The sequence below is a fragment of the Tupaia chinensis genome, unplaced genomic scaffold (assembly GCF_000334495.1).
Source record: "Tupaia chinensis unplaced genomic scaffold, TupChi_1.0 Scaffold000361_2, whole genome shotgun sequence".
NCBI lineage: Eukaryota > Metazoa > Chordata > Mammalia > Scandentia > Tupaiidae > Tupaia > Tupaia belangeri.
In genome coordinates this window covers 1,074,200-1,094,699 of record NW_006159858.1, presented here as the reverse complement: position 1 = coordinate 1,094,699, position 20,500 = coordinate 1,074,200, and the positions used below count along the sequence as shown (strand labels likewise).

General features: G+C 40.2%; 1 protein-coding gene across 1 annotated transcript in view; it reads left to right on the top strand.

Annotated features, from left to right (window-relative positions):
- The window catches only part of SATB2 (SATB homeobox 2), a gene marked incomplete in the record, with an annotated part of 229,944 nt that overhangs the window by 80,376 nt on the left and 129,068 nt on the right, over positions 1–20,500 (top strand). The window contains 2 exon segments of the mRNA XM_027773618.1: positions 7,937–8,063; positions 9,547–9,670. Coding sequence (XP_027629419.1) covers positions 7,937–8,063; positions 9,547–9,670 — 251 coding nt within the window.

The following is a 20,500-nucleotide window of genomic DNA, read 5'->3' as shown; positions in this document are numbered from 1 at the left end:
CAATGTTTATATCTGAAATGGCACTACTGTGGAAAACCATTTTTTCCAGAGAAGTCTCACAGTTGGCTGGCTCTGCAGTCTTCTGGGCCTGTCACCTGTTTGCCCATTGGTCTCTTCGTTCCTTTGTTTTATATTGTATGCCAAGACCCTGCCTGATGTGCAACTGTGGATGAGATAATATGCCCTGCTCTCTAGAGACCCGTCATTTGGTCAGACAGTGGCACACGGGCACATGGTCAGAATAGCAGTAGCAGAGCTGGAAAGAAAGTCCAGTAGTCCATAAACTTGCAAAATGAAGACCGAAGTCTAATCTTGGTTGTCACCCATTGAAACCCTTGGAGAGTCACTCTCCTTTGATCTTTAGCTCACTTCCAAGTAGAAAGCTGACTCTCTGCTATATTCATGAGCATAAACTAATGATTATTTAAAAAACAAACAAAAACAAAACAGGGGCCATCAGGTGATGTGGTTAAGGCACTGGAATTCCCACATGGTTGACTGCAGTTCGAGTCCCAGACCTGGCAGTTGCTTTCTCACTCTTCCTTGCCACACCCCACACCCCCAACTGTCTTTCTCTGGCAAAAACTCATGTGAAAATGAAATAAATAAATAAAATAAGCGATTCTTTTCTAAAAAAAAAAAAAAAAAACCTAAAACAAAAAACAAACAAACAAACAAAAACTCTTCAAACTTTAATATGAAGGGGTATTGTGATAAAAGTTCCTTATAAGATACAGAAATAAACCAATAATATTTATTGTACAGTGTTGTGAAGAAAGGATTAGTTCAGGTAGTTTGCTCAGGGATGGAATTAGGCCCTATGCAGAATTCAAAGAATGTGTAAAATATCTAGAAGTGAATGTTTATTAGCAATAAATACTCCAGACAGGGCGGATCCCATAGTTAAAAAAGCTGTACTTCAAATGGCAGTTTGAACCCTGCCAAGGCAGCTTGAAAAACATGCTGGGTGCATGTGTGTGCATGTCTAGAATCCCATCAGGAAAGACAAATGGAAGAAGGGATTGCATGTGTGATTACACTCCATTGCAAGAGTGGTTTCTTCCTTTTTCTTTCTCTCTTTCTCTTTCTCTCTTTGTTTCTGTCTGGTGAGCATATATGCTTGATGACAATTAAATAAATTTCCAAAATATTACATACAGTGTGATAAATGTTCAGAGAAGAAATGAGAATCACCATTGCCATGTGTTGAGTACCTACTATGTGCCTCACTGGACTTGAGTTGTCTGTGTATACACACATGAGCATGTATGCAAAGTACTATCCAATCTAATATCATTCGTTTTCCTCATTTAAAAAATTAGTTGTAGGGACCATTAGATGGAGTAATGCTTACATTGCTGGATTCCCATGTAGTCAACTGTGGTTCAAGTCCTGGACCCAGCAGCTTAAAACTCACACCAGGTGTGTGTGCATGCATGACCAGTATCCCAAGAGGAGAATGGAGAAGAAGGGATTGTGGCGTCACCATCCCCTGTGGGGGGTGACTTCTTGCTTTCCATTTCTTTGTCTATCTCCAGCTGAATGTATGTGCCCTATGGCACAAATCTCTCTTAAAAATTAAACATAAATAAATAAATAAAAATTAGGGTTAGAAAACCCACTCCAAGTGTGAATATTGGAGATAGCATCTAGATCCTTATAGTAATGCCATTAGTACTGACATTTCTCCATTCTGAGAGTCAGGAATTACCTCCAAAGGGCATGTGATCTTTCTTTGCATTTTATCTTCAGTTACTACATTGTAGCCTTTTGAGGTATCTGCATTCCTCCTTAGAAGCCAGGAAGAGGCTGTTATGGTTGTAGTTAAACACATTGCATAACTTTAACTCTTTTTTCTCCCTTCAGAATGCTTTCCTCTTTTAATCACAGTTGCATCCCAGTATAGATTAATTTCCTCAAGCTTTGCTTTGTTGGTGTTATGTGTAACTCAGAAATGTACAAGAATATGTTTTGCGTTAACTTTTACTGAGCACTTACTATGTGGCAATCCCAGTCCTAAACTCCCATTTTCTTTTTTGGGGGGGAAAGGTTTTTGCTATAGGGCGCATGCACTCACCAGAAAGACAGAGACAGAGAGACAGAAAGCAAGAAATCATACCCTCCCCCGGGAAATGGCCATGCTGCAATCTTTTCTCCTCCATTCTCCTCTCGGGATCTTGGGCATGCACGCACATGTGCCCGGCGTGAGTTTAAGCCACCAGGTTCGGGACTCAAACCATGGTCGACTACATGGGAGTCCAGCGACAAAGACATTATGCTAACTGCTGGTCCCCTAAATTCCTGTTCTCATGATAACCCTAAGGGTTAGGAATCCTCATTTTACAGATAGGGAAACTTGACATGTAAAGAGACTAAACAGCTTGCCCAAAGTGTAAGACTGACAACCAGAGGAGGTTGGACATAAACCCCACTTATGACGCCAGACCTTTTTCCTAATCTCTAACCCATGCAGTGTGCTAATGAGTCAGGTGTTCAAGGCCTTTTAAAAGTTGGCACCAAATTATTTACATTTTTATTTATTTATTTTTTTGCACTTCACACTTGAGCCAGTGTCACTTCTACAATAACAAGAAGAGCAAGAGTATGGTCTTTGAAAAGAATCTGGGCTCTCCTCCTTGTTAATGATGTTACCTTGCTACTCTGGGTAACCATATTGAGCCAGCCCTTCTGAAGGTCACTCTTCATGGGTAAAGGACTGAGGAAAACATCGGAGGTGTGGTCATAGGCAAGTTGATGTGCAAAAAATAAGAAACTGAGGAGACAGAGGTTGTCATAGGGTTTTTGTTTCTTTAAAGTAGAGGTGATCTGAATCTACTTATTGGTAAAAGGAAAGGAGCCATTGAGGGACGAGGATGGAAAAACTGAATTGAGGAAATGCATGATTGGAAGAAATGGAAGAATAGTGGGGATGAGAATAGAAGTTGGGACATAATTTACATACAATCCTTCTTTTAAAAGGATTTAAAATAGGTAAGGACCTTTTACGGGCATGTGCATAAGATAATCAGGTCATAAAAAAGTTCTCGAGTCAATAGTTTTTGAAATACCTAGACTACATCTTCCCTCTAAGAAGTATTAAAATGGTTTAAGTAATGGCTAAACAATCGTTGAGAGTGAATTATATCCGGGCTCTATATTAAGGCTTTCCAATATTCCTGTAAGGTCAGCACTTTCATTGTCCCACTTTATGGATGAGAAGATTGAGGTATGGAGAAATTTAAAAACTGGCTGGGGTTATGTAATTACTAGGTATCTGAGGCAGGCTGTGAACAGAGGCAATTTGACTTGGAAGCCTGCATTCTTAGTCACTATGGTATACTGTTTCCCGATTTGATTTTCTTAATTAACACTTGACTACTATTCCAAGTAATGTTTTTGTCTCTTTTATATCAGGGAAGGGGGACTGTGCTCAGAAATGTTTTTCAAAGAGGATTAATTCATTAGACAGAGATCCTGTTTGAAGGAAAAGCTTATTAAAAAGAGTTCACTCCAAGGCCCTGAGTGACTGGAGGACAGTGGCCTTCTGGACATAGCCCTCCTAGGAGCTCATGTCTGCAGACCCTGGTAGATAGTTGAATATAAAGCATAACTTCCAGGGCTGTGCAAATTAGTCAGTGTGGTGCAAAAACTGTATGTTACCTCCTGAGAAAATAGCATGCATTAATGTCTTTCTCCTAAGATGTAGAAACCTACTTGCGCAGCTGCTCTATGTGGAGGTATTAAGTGTTGTGAAAACACCTGTGTGTGTCTAATTCCAGCCCAAACAAGTCTCCTTCCAGCTCATCAAGGTGGGGAGAGAATTTACCTAAATAAAGATTATTATTTCCAGTTCAGCGATGTAGCTATTATTTTCTGCAGATTCCTCCCCTCCATTTTTTTGAGGTATAATTTATATATGGTTGTCAGAAAAGTAATGATGTATTTTTCTATGTTCTTCTATGCAAAAAATATGTCGCATGATATTTCTGAGAATCCAATATATGCATAGTGCATCTGATGAATTTTCTTTTCTTTTTCTTTTTCTTTCTTTCTTTTTTTTTTTTTTTGCTATGGGGTGCATGCCCTCTCTGGGGGATGAGGGGAGAATGAAAAATCACCCCCCAAGGGGGATGACTGCCACAATCCCATCTCCACTGTTTTCCTCTGAGAATTTTGGGCATGGACATACACACGTCCCATGTGTTTTTCAAGCCCCTGTGCACAAAACTCAAACCCCTCAGCCAGGCATGTGGAATCTGGCCACCTCAACCTCCACACCATCTGCCGGTCCTGAATTTTGACAATTTTTATACCCATGCAACCACCAACCAAAATAAGAAAGCCCCTTACATCTCTTTTTAGTCCAGCCCGCGCCCATCCCTCTGATGTCTGTCTCTGTATATTAGTTTCTCCTGTTCCTGTATTTCATGTAAATGAAGTCATACAGATATATTCTGTTGTGTCTGGTTGCATTGTGGTATGTTTTCCTCATGGAACGCACCTCTGCAGTAAGTGGACCACTGACACGCAGCACAGATGACTCTCCTGTAGCATTGTGCATGGAAATTTGCAGAATTCATTTTTTTATATTACCTTCATATTCTTTTTTTTTTTTTTGGAGAGGTTTTGCCATAGGGCGCGTGTGCTCGCCAGAAAGACAGAGAGAGACAGAGAGACAGAAAGTGAAAAATCATCCCCCGGAGGGATGTCCATTCTGCAATCCCTTCTCCTCCATTCTCCTCTTGGAATCTTGGGCACGCACGCACACGCGCCTGGTGTGAGTTTAAGCCATTGGGTCTGGAATTCAAACCGCGGTCAACTACATGGGAGTCTAGCGACATAGCCATTATGCCAACTGCTGGTCCCTTACCTTCATATTCTTAGTCACTAAAATGGTTCACAAAATCTGCTTCTTGGGACCAGCAGTTGGCGCAATGGCTATGTTGCTGGACTTCCATGTAGTTGACCGCAGTTTGAGTCCCGGACCCGATGGCTTAAACTCACGCCAGGCGCGTGTGCGTGCGTGCCCAAGATCCTAAGAGGAGAATGGAGGAGAAGGAATTGCAGGGTGGCCATCCCTCCGGAGTATGATTTCTCGCTTTCTGTCTCTCTGTTTCTCTCTTTCTGCGAGCGCACGTGTCCTATGGCAAAAACCTCTCAAAAAAAAAAAAAATCTGCTTCTTCTACTAGCCTGTTATAGTGCACAACTGCTGACTTAATTTTTTTCCTCCTGTTTCTATAAAAAAAAACCAAAAAAAACGCATGCCTTTAAAACACAGTCTACTTACACTCAACTTGGGGTGATCATGATGGGTTTTTAAAAAAAACAGTTCTTGCTGTTTTTTTTTTTTTAAATAAAGATATATTTTTAATTTATAGAGGAAATGTGCTATTGTGCTCTCATTGGACACACACACACATACACACACAGAAAGGGAAAGTGAGAGAGCACCCACCATGGGGGATGACCATGCTGCGATCTCCTGTCCTCTATTTCTGCTTTCAGTATTTTGGGCACATACACACATGCACCAGGCATGGCACCGGGTCAGGGACTTGAACCTCACAGTTGGCCATATGGGATCCAGACACCTCAACCATCATGCCACATGCTCTGCCTTGATCCTCCTGCTTCAGCCTTCTGAATAGCAGGACTATAGATGTCTGGCTTTTAGGGTGGTCAGGAAATCATACCAAGCCTCCCATGTGGCTGAGCCTATCTAGAAGCAGCATCTACTAACATGGTTTATCATGGCTAGGTTTAAGAGAATGATTTTTTTCTCCTGCCCCCTTTTCTTAATTGTTAGAGGGTGTGTGTACTTACCAGAGAAAAAGCATCCCCTAATGGAGCATGATCACGCTGCAATCCTCCTTCCTCCAATTCTCCTTTCCTTTGGAATTTTGGGCACATAAATTTAGCATGTTTTCCAATCACCCCTGCAGGGCCCAGATTCGAACTGTGGTGAGCTGTGTGGAATCTGTCTTCTGATGCACAGTGCTCAGCCACTATGCCAAGGGGCTGGCCCCATGATAGTGATTTTTGAAAGGAATATAAAATTGCGAAATGACTTTTTTTGAAGAAAGGAAAGAGGTTAGACATGTTATATGGTATCTTTTTGGCATTTTCAAGTGTCAGAAGGTATAGAGGAGGCAAGGGAGCAGACTTCCCTCTTGTGGGTGGCCGTCCAGTGGGCCCTAGCTGTTCACTTCATGACTACTACACTCTGAGTGCTGTGCACTTTTCATTGTCATGAGAGAGAATGTTACGAAAACTATCCCCACAAGAAAACAGCTTTTCTTGGCAAGCAAAATGCGACTTAAGGAGCCAGAGCTGGAGACATACGGTACTATGAATGAGAGCTGTGTTACTTTATTGGATTTGAGTCCAGGCACTATTTATACTGCAGCATATTCAGCACCAGATTGTTAAATCTTAATACTGAAACAGTGCATCATTTTAATATTTTTGTTCTGTTTATTCCCTGTTTTCAAGCATTATGTCAAGCATTGCGCATTCATTTTTTTTTTTTTTTTGCTCCTGGACAGGACGTGCCCTGCCCAGAAAGTTCATTTCCTATTGCTGGAATTTTACTCCATAGCTAGAAAGCATCATTTTGAAGTTTTAAAAGTTCACTTGGGGGAGCCAACAGGTGATGTGGTAGTTAAGGTGTTGGACTTTCACAGGGCTGACTGCAGTTCGATTCCCTGACCTGGTGACTTGCTTTTTCATTTTTTTCTCTCTCTGGTGAGCTCATGTGCCCTGTAATAAATGAAAAAAAAAATTAAATAATTCTTTAAAAAATTCACTTGGGTATCCAGGTGCCCTCTCTCTTTGATGATACGAAAAAAAATTTTTTAAAGAACGGTATCATTGGACTCACCTTTATTATCAATCAGTATAAATAAAAAGTGCTCTTTTTCTTTTATCTGTAAATATAACTGTTTTTATATGTGACAGTGTGACATCCCAGGGACCTCTTTACCTTTTATAGCATACAAATGTATTAATGATTTTTGTTACCCTGTGTCATTTGTGAAATGGGTCTCTCTTTTTCTTCATCATCAGTATTACATATGCGCTATGTACCAGATAAAATGGGCCCATTAATAAGTTTGCATTTTCACCATATGTTGTGCAAGCCATCCCATGATTCCTTCTGTGTCAAGGGTACTCCTAAAATGGCTGGTCTGTGGAGCCTAGGTTTGACCAGGATCTTTCCTCTTTTCCCATTGTCATGCATGTTTACCATAGATGGCAGGAAACCCACAGGGAAAGGGTGCTATTGTCACTCTAAAAAGAGCTGAGGGATTAAAAAAAGAAAGGAAGTTGAAGACACCGTTGCTATTTCTGATTTGTGGTCAAATCATTGTGCCAGTGCATTTGACCCAGGAAAGCAGCCCCGGTGCCTGGTGAAACGCAAATCTGGATGCGAACTGTAACTGCTTCATCAGCTCCAAATGCTATTCGCACTGGGAATCACACCACAGTCAGGATGTAACTGTGTGATGAGCCCACACACAGGAATTTTCTCGTACAATTCAAAACCAGATCTCGTATTTTCTTAAGGCTTCCTTTTTTTTTTGGGTCTATGAAATCAGCAATCTTGTATATTTAGCATCAGTCTCAAGTTAGAATGTGAAACAAGACTTTGAGGGAAGGAAGTATCCGTATGGTTTTCTAAGTAATTTAAGAAACAGGAAAACATAAAAGAACTGATTGTCCATGATTAAACCTCATCCTTTTATTCCCGTCTTCCTGTAGAGTTAACCAACTCAATTGTCAGCCAGAGAGAAATAGATTATTGCACTGGGTTGTAAAATATCTGAGTGGGCCTTGAATGTTGACTATTGAATGACTTTCTTAACATTGAACAAACAATGGGAAGGTTTAATAAATAGCAGATATGTGTTTATTATGTTTTTCTTCCCTGTGCAGGAATAATCAAGCTGGGGAGGTGGAACCCTCTCCCCCTCAGTTACGTGACAGATGCACCCGACGCGACAGTGGCCGACATGCTACAAGATGTCTATCATGTTGTGACGTTAAAAATCCAATTACAAAGGTGAGTGTTTCTGAACAGCTGTCTTTCCTAACTCTTGGAGTTGCTCCATGGATCGTAGATTCTCTGCAGAAAACAGCACGTCCTGTCTTCATTAATTTCTAGACATTGGATGAAATGAAAAAAGGAGAGAGGAGGGAAGGCGGGGCACCTCACCAGGCATCTTTATAGTCCACATTCCAAGTGTTTTATGTTTTGTTTTCAGAAGCAGTGAAGTGGTAACCTAGGGGCAGCTTGATAAATCATTACAAATCTGCAGCCCTTAGAGGGGAACTTTCCATAGCCCCTCCTCCTTCAATGGGTCCTTTAGGCCTGGTTAAATGCTTGGCCCATAGTACTTGAAGAGTAAACACCTCGGATGTTTTCAGGTTTATGTTGTGAGCAGTAAGATTGTTCTTGTGGCTAATTTACCAAGAATGCACTGGCACTGGGGTCTTTTCTTCCCTTTCTTGTGGTCACCTCATTGAAACGTACTACGTGACCTGCGGAGAGATGCTGGGGATGATTTCTTTCTCTCTTCCTCTCTTCTGCCCTTCCTCCCTCTCTCCTAACTTCTGTCGCCCTCCCGCCATCCCTTCCTCCCCTTTCTTTTCTTTTCTTCTTCTTTTTTTTTTTTCAGATATGGTATCCAGAACTAGTTATGCCTCTGAAGAAGTTAGAGGTTCTTTGTAGTCTTCTACTATAAAGTGCCTGGTAGTCATGATTTAGTGTAGGGTTTTGAATTTTTCTCCTTTTGGAGAATTTATACCTCATTAGTGCCTCACCATTCCCATCCTTGTCTAAGAATGATCAGTGTCTTTTTTTTTAAGTAACTTATCTTAAAACTTATCATTTGTTTAGGAAAGTGACATCTCTGAATTGTTCTATGACAGCGAAAGGTGGGCCCTCCAATCTCAAATCTGATGGAGTGTTTGTTTATATTATTGAATGCCCCATAATTAAATTGTATGAGGAATGTTTATAATCACCCCTGCATATCATTTATATAAACACATTGGAAACATATATATATATTGTTTTGGGAGAGGTTTTTGTTATAGGGTGCATGCACTCGACAGAGAGACAGAGAGACAGAAGGCGAGAAATCACCCCCCCAGGGGGGATGGCCATGCCTCAATCCCGTCTCCTCCATTCTCCTCTTGGGATCTTGGGCATGCACACACATGTGCCCAGTGAGAGTTTTAAGCCTCCGAGTCTGGGACGCGAACCGTGGTCGACTATGTGAGAGTCCAGCAACATAGCTATTATGCTAACTGCTGGTCCCTGGAAACATATTTTTAAAAATATAGCATTTCTTCATATCCAAAGTGACCATTTTTCATAGGCTAATGTGTTAATGAACTTAAAGAGACACATCGGGCTCTGTCAAGGTCCTATACACATAGTTTCGCTGCCTTTCCCTTATTTAGCCTTGCGCTCGTGTTGCCTTCAGTTCTGGGCCTTTATTGAAGTTTGTGTGTCATTCGTTCTTTTTCTGTTTTTGCAGTTGTTCAAAGTTGGAAGACTTGCCTGCGGAGCAGTGGAACCATGCCACAGTCCGCAATGCCTTAAAGGAACTGCTCAAAGAGATGAACCAGAGCACATTAGCCAAAGAATGCCCTCTCTCCCAGGTAAGTGTCTCCAGGCAGAGGTCTAGAAAACAGAAAAAGCCACTGATGGACAATCTAGCAGAAGGGGCACACCTCCTTAGACAACTGTCTTTCCTGTCTTTTATTTAGGGAGTCACACTGCATTTGAAGTGGAAAAACTAAGGACGCTATGGTGCTTTTGGTTGTACAGTATTAAATAACACTTACTGAGAGTTTTGATGTCATGGTAGTGTATTAAAACATCTTACAGGGTAACCCTGTAGCCCACTGGTTACAGAAGCATGGTCAACCAGAGTTTGAATCCTGGCACCAGTGGCTTGAAAAATAACATCTGCACACATATGTCAGATACTAACTGGATGGAGAAATGGAGGAGAGAGTATCATAGCATGTCTACATTCCATTGATGGGTGTTCCCCACTCCTCATGAGTACATTCACCTTTTGACAATTAAATAAAACCTTTTATATACACAATCATTCACTTCTTATATATGTCATAGAAGTAAGGTTTGGCATCTCCGTGTTATTAGATCATGAGATTGAGGTTCAGAGACGCACTTAGATTTACTGCCTAAGCTTACGCACTTAGTTAAGGGGGGAATTGAGGCCCTTCTTCTGACATCTTCCCCTTCCGAAGCTGATACTTCAGATCATTGCTTTACTTGGTTGGTCATCAAAAGGGGTCAGTCATACTAAACCCTTCTCTGCATAGATTTATTGAGACTTTTAGTTGTCTGATGGAGCGAGATGGTCTTTAAACTACATATATCTGTACAGGTTTTATAGTAAATTTACCACATGAAGGTGTGTCATGAGAAAAACTTATGTTCCATTTTTTAAAAACATTTTTAAAGAGTTATTTTATTTAACTTTATTTATTTATTTATTTATTTTTATTTTGACCATAGAGGGACAGAGCAAGAGAGAGAGAGAAGGAGAATAAGAAAGCAAGCTGTTAGATTTGGAACTCGAACTGCAGTCGGCCATATGGGAGTCCAGCACCCTTAATCACCATGCCACCTGCTTGATCCCCCTTCCATGTTCCATTTCTTTGTTTTTTCTTTTCTTGTCTTTCTTTTCCTTTTTTTCTTTTTCTTTTTTTTTTTTTTTTTTTTACTTTTGAGATATTTTTTGCTCTAGGGTGCATGCACTTGCTAGAGAGACAGACAGAAAGCGAGAAATCACCTGTGCCCCCTCCCCCCATGGGAGATGGCCATGCATCAATCTCTTCTCCATTTTCTTCTTGGGATTTTGGGCTTGTGTGCACATGCACCTGGCATGAGTTTTAAGTTACTGGGTCCGGTACTTGAACTGCCATCGATTACATGGGAGTCCAGTGATGTAACCATTACGCCATCTGCTGGTCTCCAGTATTCCACTTGTAATGAACTGATTATATGCTAAAACAAGTCATAAAAGTAAGACATTGAGAGGATCAAAGGAAAGAAGAATGGTAGACAGGAATGCATTTTCCATTTGTGTTCATGAGCTAGAACCCCACAGAGTATTTTGCCTATGCTGGCTTATGACTGCTAGAAAAACGATCTCAGGTAAACATTATCTAAAGTCTTGAATGGAAATCTGTTTCCTGATGTGAGTAGCTACACTTGATTTAAGACAATGGGCTAATTATATGTCTGTTAAGTTCAAGGGAAGGTGATGAGAACTCTGGAAACTTGATGTGCTATGAGCTGTGTTCCAGGGTAATACAGTCTGTGGGAAATAGGAAGGGCAAGATTTAAGAGAACGTGAAGTCTGGAATCAGATAGATCTGGATTCATGTCCTCGTTGAAAAGTTTGTATGACTTCACCTTTATGAATTGTATGTGTGTGTGTATGTGTGTATGTGTAAAATTGGAGTAGTAATGATTCTAAGTCATATAAATAGGATTAAATAACATAAACCACTTAAGATGCTTGGCCTACTGCCTGGCAGATAATGATGCTCCGTAACAGTATCAGCTATTATTATTGAGACGTGATATTGTTTAAGTGCACTGAACATTGTTGTATATGTTTTTGAGAGTTTTAGAATTTGGATCCTCTGAGGCAAAGCATGGTATTTATATTTTTGCTTCCAAAAACACAAGAAGGCATGCACCTAAGTAGTTGACAACTAAATAGAGATGGATACTAGTTTTGAACATCAGTTCTGTGCTTGGCCTGGTGTTCAGAGCTTTTCACCTGGGCCATTTTAGTATTTCCCTGTAGATGTTAAATGTGTGTAGCTGCTACAGCCTTATTGCTAGAATTTTGTTTTATTCCAAAGAGATTGCTCATGACATTATAAAAATTATTTATTTATTTATTTATTTATTTATTTATACTATTTTGGTCATACACACATGCTAGGTAGAGAATGAGTTGTGCAAAACTTTCAATAATTTATCCTGAACTTTACAACCACTTGCAATTATCTATTAAATTCTTACAAAAATGAAAATAGGCTTTGCTTGGAGGTGGACTAGCCTCTAACTTGCCTTTGCCAATTTGGAATTAGATTACCTAAAGTTTTTGAGGCCTACGTACGGTCCAATCAGATGAATCATGACGATCATGTTTGGTTCCAACTTTAAATGTGACTGGAGAGGCAGCACAAGAGGAGAGCACCCTGATGCGGGTCTGAGAGTCCCGAGCTCTAAAGCCAGTGTTTTTGTTTGTTTGATTTTGCTGGATATGGTGATCCTGGACAAATCTGTCTGCTACTCAGAGCCTTATCAAACTCATCTGTAACCTGGGCAGGACTGTATCTGCATATTTCACATAACTTCAGGTTGTCTTGAGGTTCAGATGAGAGCATCTTTAGTTTTACTACAAAAACTTTATTTAGGAAAAAATTTTCTTTTGTTATTAGTAATTTTTAATTTGACCAAAGAGAGACAGAGACAGAGAGAAAGGGAAAATGAGAAAGCAAGCCACCAAGTCGAGGACTCAAACCACAGGCAGCCATGTGGGAATCCAGTGCTCCCCAACCACCATGCCACCTGCCGGCCCCAAATTTTCTGTTCTCATTGCTTGCCCGTCAAGTTGCCCAAACTAAGCTGTTTCTTCTCCTTCACTCTCCTATTTTATCCTATGGCCCCCCACAGCTCTGAATCCAAAGCCATCCTCCCTATGCCTCAGCCTTGTTCATACAGTTTCATCTCTCATCTGAAATACTTCAGATTTTCTATGCCATAGCTTTTCTCTTGCCACCTGATTCTCCAACATTAATATCATGCCATTTCCTCATCTGTAAGCATCCAGTGACTCTCCATCCAGCCTGTAGGAAGTACACACTCCATCGCTTAGTGTATAAGATCTATCAGGGTGACACTGTCCAGCCTTATTTCCCACCAGAACCACCTTCCTCACCCTTCTGGTACCAGTTTGTGCTTCCAACAGACATATTTAAATATTTCAGAACATCTGACTTTGCTCAGACTTTACCAAAATATCCCTGGGGGTGGGAACAACTTAAGTAGTATACGGCATTACAGATCTAACAAAGCAGTCTCTTATTGATCCAAAAAATGTATGCCAGGTTTATTCTTTATTCCATATACCTGTGTTTTAAATACTTTGAACAGGCTGTTTATTGTGTAAGAGAGGGTGAGGTCCCCCCAACATGGTCTTCATGCCACTCTCCATTCACCCTCAACTTTAGGCAGCCGTGATCACAGGTACACATGCATGTATCTGGTGTGCACAGGCAAGTTTGTGAAACAAATCTAGGACCTTTCCTCGCGAGTCCAGCATCGTAGAGCATTGTGTTATCACTGTACCACCATTTAGTCCTGGAATAGTTTTTTAAATGTCATTAAAAAATCACTTTTTATCATTGAATTATTAATCACCTTCCATCCATATCAGACTGGCCCTGCAAAGATGATCCTTGTCCGTCTCCATCTCTGGGAGTCCCCTGCATCGTGCTGGTGACCCTGGAATGCTTCAGCCTGACACTTGCTTTCACATGTGATTTCTCTGGCTAGAACACATTACTCTCTTTTACTTGATGAAATCATCTTTCAGATGCTAGCGGGAAAGTGATCACTGGTGAAGTACCCTGACCTCTGGGTTGAAGTACTTCTTCTTCTGCTTTTAATAGCCCTTTGTCCACCCCCTTTCACAGCACTTATCTCAGCCTATTGTCATTGTTACCTGCCAGTTCACATCACTAAATGGACTGCCTGCAATAGCAGAGGCCATTTCCTGTTTCATGTTTGTGTTCTCAGCATTTGGCACAATGTATAACTTTATTTTTTTTTAAAGGTTTTTGCCAAAATGTATATCTTTTTTTTATTTTTAAAAAATTTTTGCCTTATCAGGGAGAGAGAGAGAGAGAGACGCAGAGATAGTGAGAGAGAAAGTGAGAAATCGCCTCCTGCAGGGATGGCCACACCACAATCCCTTCTCTTTCATTCTCCTCCCAGGATCTTGAGTAGGCTCTTGGGTATGCATGCACATTCACCCAGCGTGATTTTCAAGCCACCGGGTCCAGGACTTGAACCGCAGTTTGCCGTGTGAGAGTCCAGCGATATAACCGCTATGCCAACTGCTGGCCCCACTATGTATATCTTGTCACTCCAATGCAGTTCTCAACCTTGCCTATTATCGTTTGTGTTGGGATACTACTTTGTGGTGGGAGGCTGTCCTGTGTGCTGTAGGATGTCTAGCGGCATCCCTAGCCTCCACCCACAGATGCCAATAGCATGCCATCAGCTCCCTCCCTTCATTTTAGACAACCATAGTGTTTCCAGACGTTGCCAAATGTCCAACAAATAGCTTTCTCAGGTGAGATCTATTACTCTGATATGTTTATTGAATTAAATATAAACATGTTTTGGAAAATGTACAGTTTTATTAGTATGTAAAATTGAAGTTTATTATTATTATTATTGTCTTCTTGGCAGCTCCAAAATATTTTGAACTAGAACAGTGAATTTATTTTCTGGGAAAAGTCATGATGTATTTTTCTATGCAAAAATGCACGATGACTTTTTTGATATCCTGAAGTAATTTGGTAATTGATGCTCACCACTCTTTGATGCAAATGAAGGGTCAGTTCTAAATAAAAGTTTAGATTTTGGGGAGATTTGGTTTAGGCTTCTGCAAATCACATATGCTGTGCAATTATGGAAATCTCATTAGAGTTGTCCTTCTCAGTCTGCATGGACATTTATTGTGTACTGCGGCATCCATCCTACAGTTATTATCCATAAACATCCAAATGCTTAATGTAAATTATGTTGCTAGATTATATTTTAGCATGCAGATAAACTCACCTTTTTGTTGGCTGTGGTTGTAAAAATGGTGCATGTAGTTTTTGAAGTTCAACCTGTGTAACAGAAAAAAAAATACATTTTGAGGGACCAGTAGTTGGCGTAATGGCTATGCCGCTGGACTCCCATGTAGTCGACTGTGGTTTGAGTCCCGGACGTGGTGGCTTAAACTCAGCCGGTTGCATGTGCGTGCGTGCCCAAGATCCTGAGAGGAGAATGGAGGAGAAGGGATTGTGGTGTGGCCATCCCCCCAGGGGCTGATTTCTTGCTTTCTGTCTCTCTTTCTGTCTCTGTCTCTCTGATGAGCGTATGCACCCTATAGCAAAAACCTCTCAAAAAAATGCATTTTTTTTCTAAGCAAGCTGCAACAGTAATTCAACAGTGAAATTCACTGGTACTTCTGGAGTCTCTATTAAGTCAGGCACTTTGCACTGGACTGGAGGTACACCAATAAAGAGGAGAGGGAAACTTAATGCTTTTTAACATCAGAAGCTCTGAAGAGTGAGAGAGAGACATTTAATATAACTGATCTCAGACAAGAAAGGTGGATTTTGGGGCTTTTAAAAAATAGATTAAACTCATGAGAAAAAAACCCCATTCATTTTGAAATAACTCTCTCTTAATACCCCCATGCAATTACTGTAGTTTCACAGTTGCATAAAGGAACAAATCAGTGGATAGTACATATTTTCTTGAACATCCCAGTGGTCCATGGTTCAAAAGGGCAGCCTCAAAGGCAGAAGAAGAGTGTGGAGAAGTTCGTAAAAGGGCAGCAATAGTAGTGTAAAGCATATGTATTTAAAGAGGGGGAAGTCATGATTTAGCCAGTCTCTGTCTGGCCAGATACTTGGAAAGTTTAGGTTGTGATTGTTGTTTGTGTATTTATTTTTGATTTCACCTTCCACAATGTGTGTAAGTGCTGACGGCCTCTTCCTTTTCCTCTGAAGCCTTTCTGAGTCACCACTTCCAGCCTCTTCGGCCACATGGACTGTCCTAATTTACCATGCCTTAGACACAGGGCTCTTTTATTAAATGGTCTTCTCTATTCCAATTTAAAAACATTATGAATATATTTTTATGCAGCTTGTTTATTCTTTCTTTAAGAAGAGTTAAAAGACAAAAGCTATTTATTTTTTGACTGAAAAAACCTCAGGTTTTCAGGTTTTTGATTCATTTAAATAAATGGAGCTACCAGTACATGTGTTGTCCATCTTTTTAGGTTATCATGGTGATCAAATGACTGTAAAGACATTCTTGTTAACTGAAAACTGTTATGAAATAACAAGTAATGCAAATGTGTATACCTTCCAATATATTCCTGTTCTTTCCAAACTCTTTGAGACTCTAGATATGTCTAAAAAATGTTGGAGCAGTGAACTGTACATATGTAACATGAATGTTATCATTTTAATCATTTTAAGTTTACAATTGAGTAGCATTATTACATTCATAGTGTTCTGTAATCATCACCCCTATCTATTTCCAACTTTTTCATCACCCCAAATAGGAAGTCTGTAACCTTTAAGCAATAATTCCTCATTTTTCTCCTTCTACCCCCAGCTCCTGGTAACTCTATTTTTTTTTCCCCCTGTTGAGCACATGCACTCACCAGAGGAAGAGACAGAGAGAAAGAGAAAGAGAGAAAGTGCAAAAGCACCACTCGGTGGGAGGGGGTGGGATGGGGGAATGGTCATGCTGCAGTGCCTTCTCCTCCATTCTTTTCTTGGAATTTTTGGACATGGCATGCCTGATGTGGCATTTCAAGCCACTGGGTTTGGGAATTGAACCTCACCATTGCCTATGTAGTTTCCAGCAGCCTTAACCAGTATGCCACTAGCTGGTCCAGCGACCTCCATTCTATTTTCTGTCTATGCATTTACTTATTCCAGATAGCTCATATTAGTAGATGCTTAGAATATTTGTCCTTTTATGCTTGCTTATTTCACTTAGCATATAGGTTAGTTTTTAAAGCAGCTCTGTCCCGTGCTTCTGGTTGAGGTTTCATTGCCAATAATTGAGGAACAAAGTGACTGACTAAATTTATTGAACTGCGACAATTTTCAGTGTAATGGTAGCATAGCATTTAGACTTCTCCCTTTAGAAATAGACTGTAAAATAATTATTTCTATCACCCTCAGCAAGCCTTGACCATTTGGAGATCATTAAGGGGTCTAACTTATACGTGCAGTATGCCAAAATAATTGGGCAGTGAAATCAAGCAGTCAGTGGGTCGGTAGAAGAAAACAAATTGAGCATGTGCTCATCTACAGACAAGTGGCTGCTCGACTGTGTAGACCAGCCAGTTGCCAACTGTCCATTTTCGTTATTTTCACATGAGATTGCTTTAGTTTGTGGCCCAGCCTCCTGGACTCATGTTGAAGGAGGCTTAGAAATAACAGCCTGAAAATAATTCTTAACTGGAGAATTGCAATGGCCTTTTGTGCTGGGCCTTTTACAGAAATCATCTGACCGAATCCTTATGGCCCTCTGACAGAAGTGTCAGTATCCCCAATCACAGAAGAGGGTGCTGACACCTGACAAACAAGGCATTCAACAGCAGCTTAGGGGAAGAGCACTCATAGATAGTCTTTCCATACACAAAGCCCAGAGCAAATGTTTCTTTCAGTTGTAACAGCAAAGTTTTCAAGTCTCACATTATAGCTCAGACATAGAGAAAGAAAGGGAAAGTAAAAGGCTAAAAAAACGACATTAAATGAATTTTTCATGGCAAAGTAATTCCTCCAAATCAATTCTCTCTCTCTCTTTTAAATTTGTCAGAGGACATGTGTACTCTCTGAAGAGAGACAAAGAAAGAGATAGAGAAAGTGAGAAAGCACCGCCTATGGGGAATAGTCATGCCGTAATTCCTCCGCTTCTCTCTCTCCCTCTTAGGATTTTGGGCATGTACACACACGTGCATAGTGTGTTTATCAAACCATTGCATCTGGGACTCGGATCACTGTCAGCCATGTGGGATCTAGCTCATGCAACCACCAGGTCTTGGGCTACCCCCAGACTTTTCCTTTCACTATATTTAATTGAAATATCATTATAAAATGATCTTTAATATGTTATTTATTATATCACAAAACAACTTGGAAAGGCTGACAAGCACACATTACTTAATTGTCTCTGTCCAGTGGACATGGAAAAGGAGGGCATGCTCAGGAGATGCCAGCCCTCCACCCCGCTTCTTGCTCACATGGGATTCTCATTGACGGAACATGTAATCATTCACTTTGGTTTTGAAATGTTCTTTTCCATTGCAAGTGTATTATGGATCGACAGCTTAGCCACTCATGGTATATCCCATTTCAGTTCAGATAAATGAATCTCACCATGCTGAGGAGAGTGTGGTGAAGGATATCCAATTAGTTTATCTTCCTTTTTCTTTTCTTCCTGTTTTATTTTTTCCTTTTGAGCAAGAGAATGTGCAGATCTGTGTCTTGCACAAATCATATTAACCCGTGTTGTTTTGATTTCTGTTAATGTTTTAAGTTGCCTTTAGGTTTTTTAGTTTTCTTTTATTCTAAACATCTTAACTCCTATAAGGGGCCTGAGGGCAGAACTTTATGTTTTATGTTTTTGCCCCCTTGTTTCATGTGTTGTCTAAAGAAGTGGTTGTAACATCAACTATTGAGCTTGTGCTAGCTGATGGAGGTGCTGGTGAATATTTCCTCCCTCTCATGAGTCAGTTTCCCTTCTCCCCATGGGGTCGTATGGCAAAAGTCAAGTCTCTCTGTGGTGCTTCCCAATGTCATTTGATTTGGGTAAGATGTCACTTCATTCTGAGCTTCTGGGTCCTCCGTTTGGAAATTGAACCTCCGTTTGGAAATGGAAAACTCATGTGACACTATTCTCTGGGCTAGTTTAAAAGACAAGCTAGTGAGTTCACAGTTTGTCTCAGGAAGCTAGAAGGAAATGTTTGTTTAGATAAGGCAAATCCATTTAATATAAGCGTTAATAACAATATTATAATAGTTTGGGTTGTAGCAAATTGAAATTGGGTAGTAAACTTTTGAGTAACTAAAGGAAATTCTGGTATATTTGACTTTCAAATACATTTCAAAAAATTTCAGATATAAATGGCAAACTGTGTCAGATTACAAATAAGGACACACTTACAAATAAGGACACTTAAGTTTTATTCCCCTCTCAAAATCTACATCTGCATGCATGTATATGTATCTATATATACACATATCTTATTTGATGTAGGGTGCTCACGCTTGTGAGAGAGAGAGAGAGTGAGAGAGAGAGAGAGAGAAATCACCCCCTACGGAAACAGCCAAGCCACAGTTTCTTCTCTTCCATTCTTCTCTTGGGATTTTGTGTACCCATGCATGTATTCCTAGTGTGATTTACAAACCTCTGGGAATGGGACTTGAACCATGCAGCTGGCCATGTTGGATCCCACCTCCTTAACTTCTATGGCCCCTAAAATCTTTATGTTTAAAATTTCACATCTAATTACAAAGAAGTCTGAAAATTCCCCCCAAGTCTTAGTAGTTGGGAAGACATTTTAATCCCCAAACATACTATTTTTCATAACATAGTTTTATCTACAGTCTCTGTTTATGTAGTGTTTTGGGGTGATGTATAAGTATCTGCCTTAGTTGTTCATTATATATGTGTTCTCATCCTTTCTTTCTCATAATCTACTATTATGCAAAATGATATGTGCTCAGTAAATGCAAAGCCATTTGAATGTTAACCTCAGTAAAACATCATTCCTTTGTTTAAATGTTAAAAATGGCAGTACAGACCCAGCTTCTATGGCACCATTGGTGCTTTGTTAGAATTCACATACTGACTACAATTTGAGTCCCTGGCTTATTTGACCTGAAAACACTGGTCGGGCGTGCATGTGCTGAGGAACAGTTTCGAGATTGTTGTATGACCAAGCCCCGTGGGGAGCACTCCCCTATTTCCTCATGTATGCACATACGGTCAGTTGTGAGTGGAAAAAGAAGAAGCAATATCAGCATCTACTGGGTTATGTGTTTCACTATTGCTTTATATTAACATAGTTACATTTTGGATTGAAAAAGTAGAATTAGATCTTATTCCTTTATCAAAATATGTGGGTATTCTAAAAGTACAACTGTGTGGTTGCTATAGAATGATTGGAAAACATAAAAGAGCGACATAACTACAAAACTAGATACATGTTTTAGAAAACTGTGAGTGGAATTAGATCTTTTTAGCAGGGTGCTAGATGGGAAAGATTTTACACTTCTCCTATTCCACATCAACTGGATGTCATCAGGTTGAAGACTGTATTAATTGTAAGATATATCCTTATTTCAGTGACATTTAAGTATTTTAAAATGGCATTAGAATGGGTGAAATGTGGTGAATACACATTCTCTGTGTCCCAGGACCAGTAGAAAATATTGCTTTCTATAGAGTAAAAGTCAGCATATGCTAAGGCTGTGTTAGCTTCTTTAAGCTTTGCATATCACTAAGTAAGCCTAGATTTTTTTTTTTTTTTTTAAGTTAGGGATCAGCAGATAGTGTAATGGCTATGTTGCTGGATTCCCATGTAGTCGACCGCGGCTCGAGTCCCGGACCTGGTGGTTTAAACT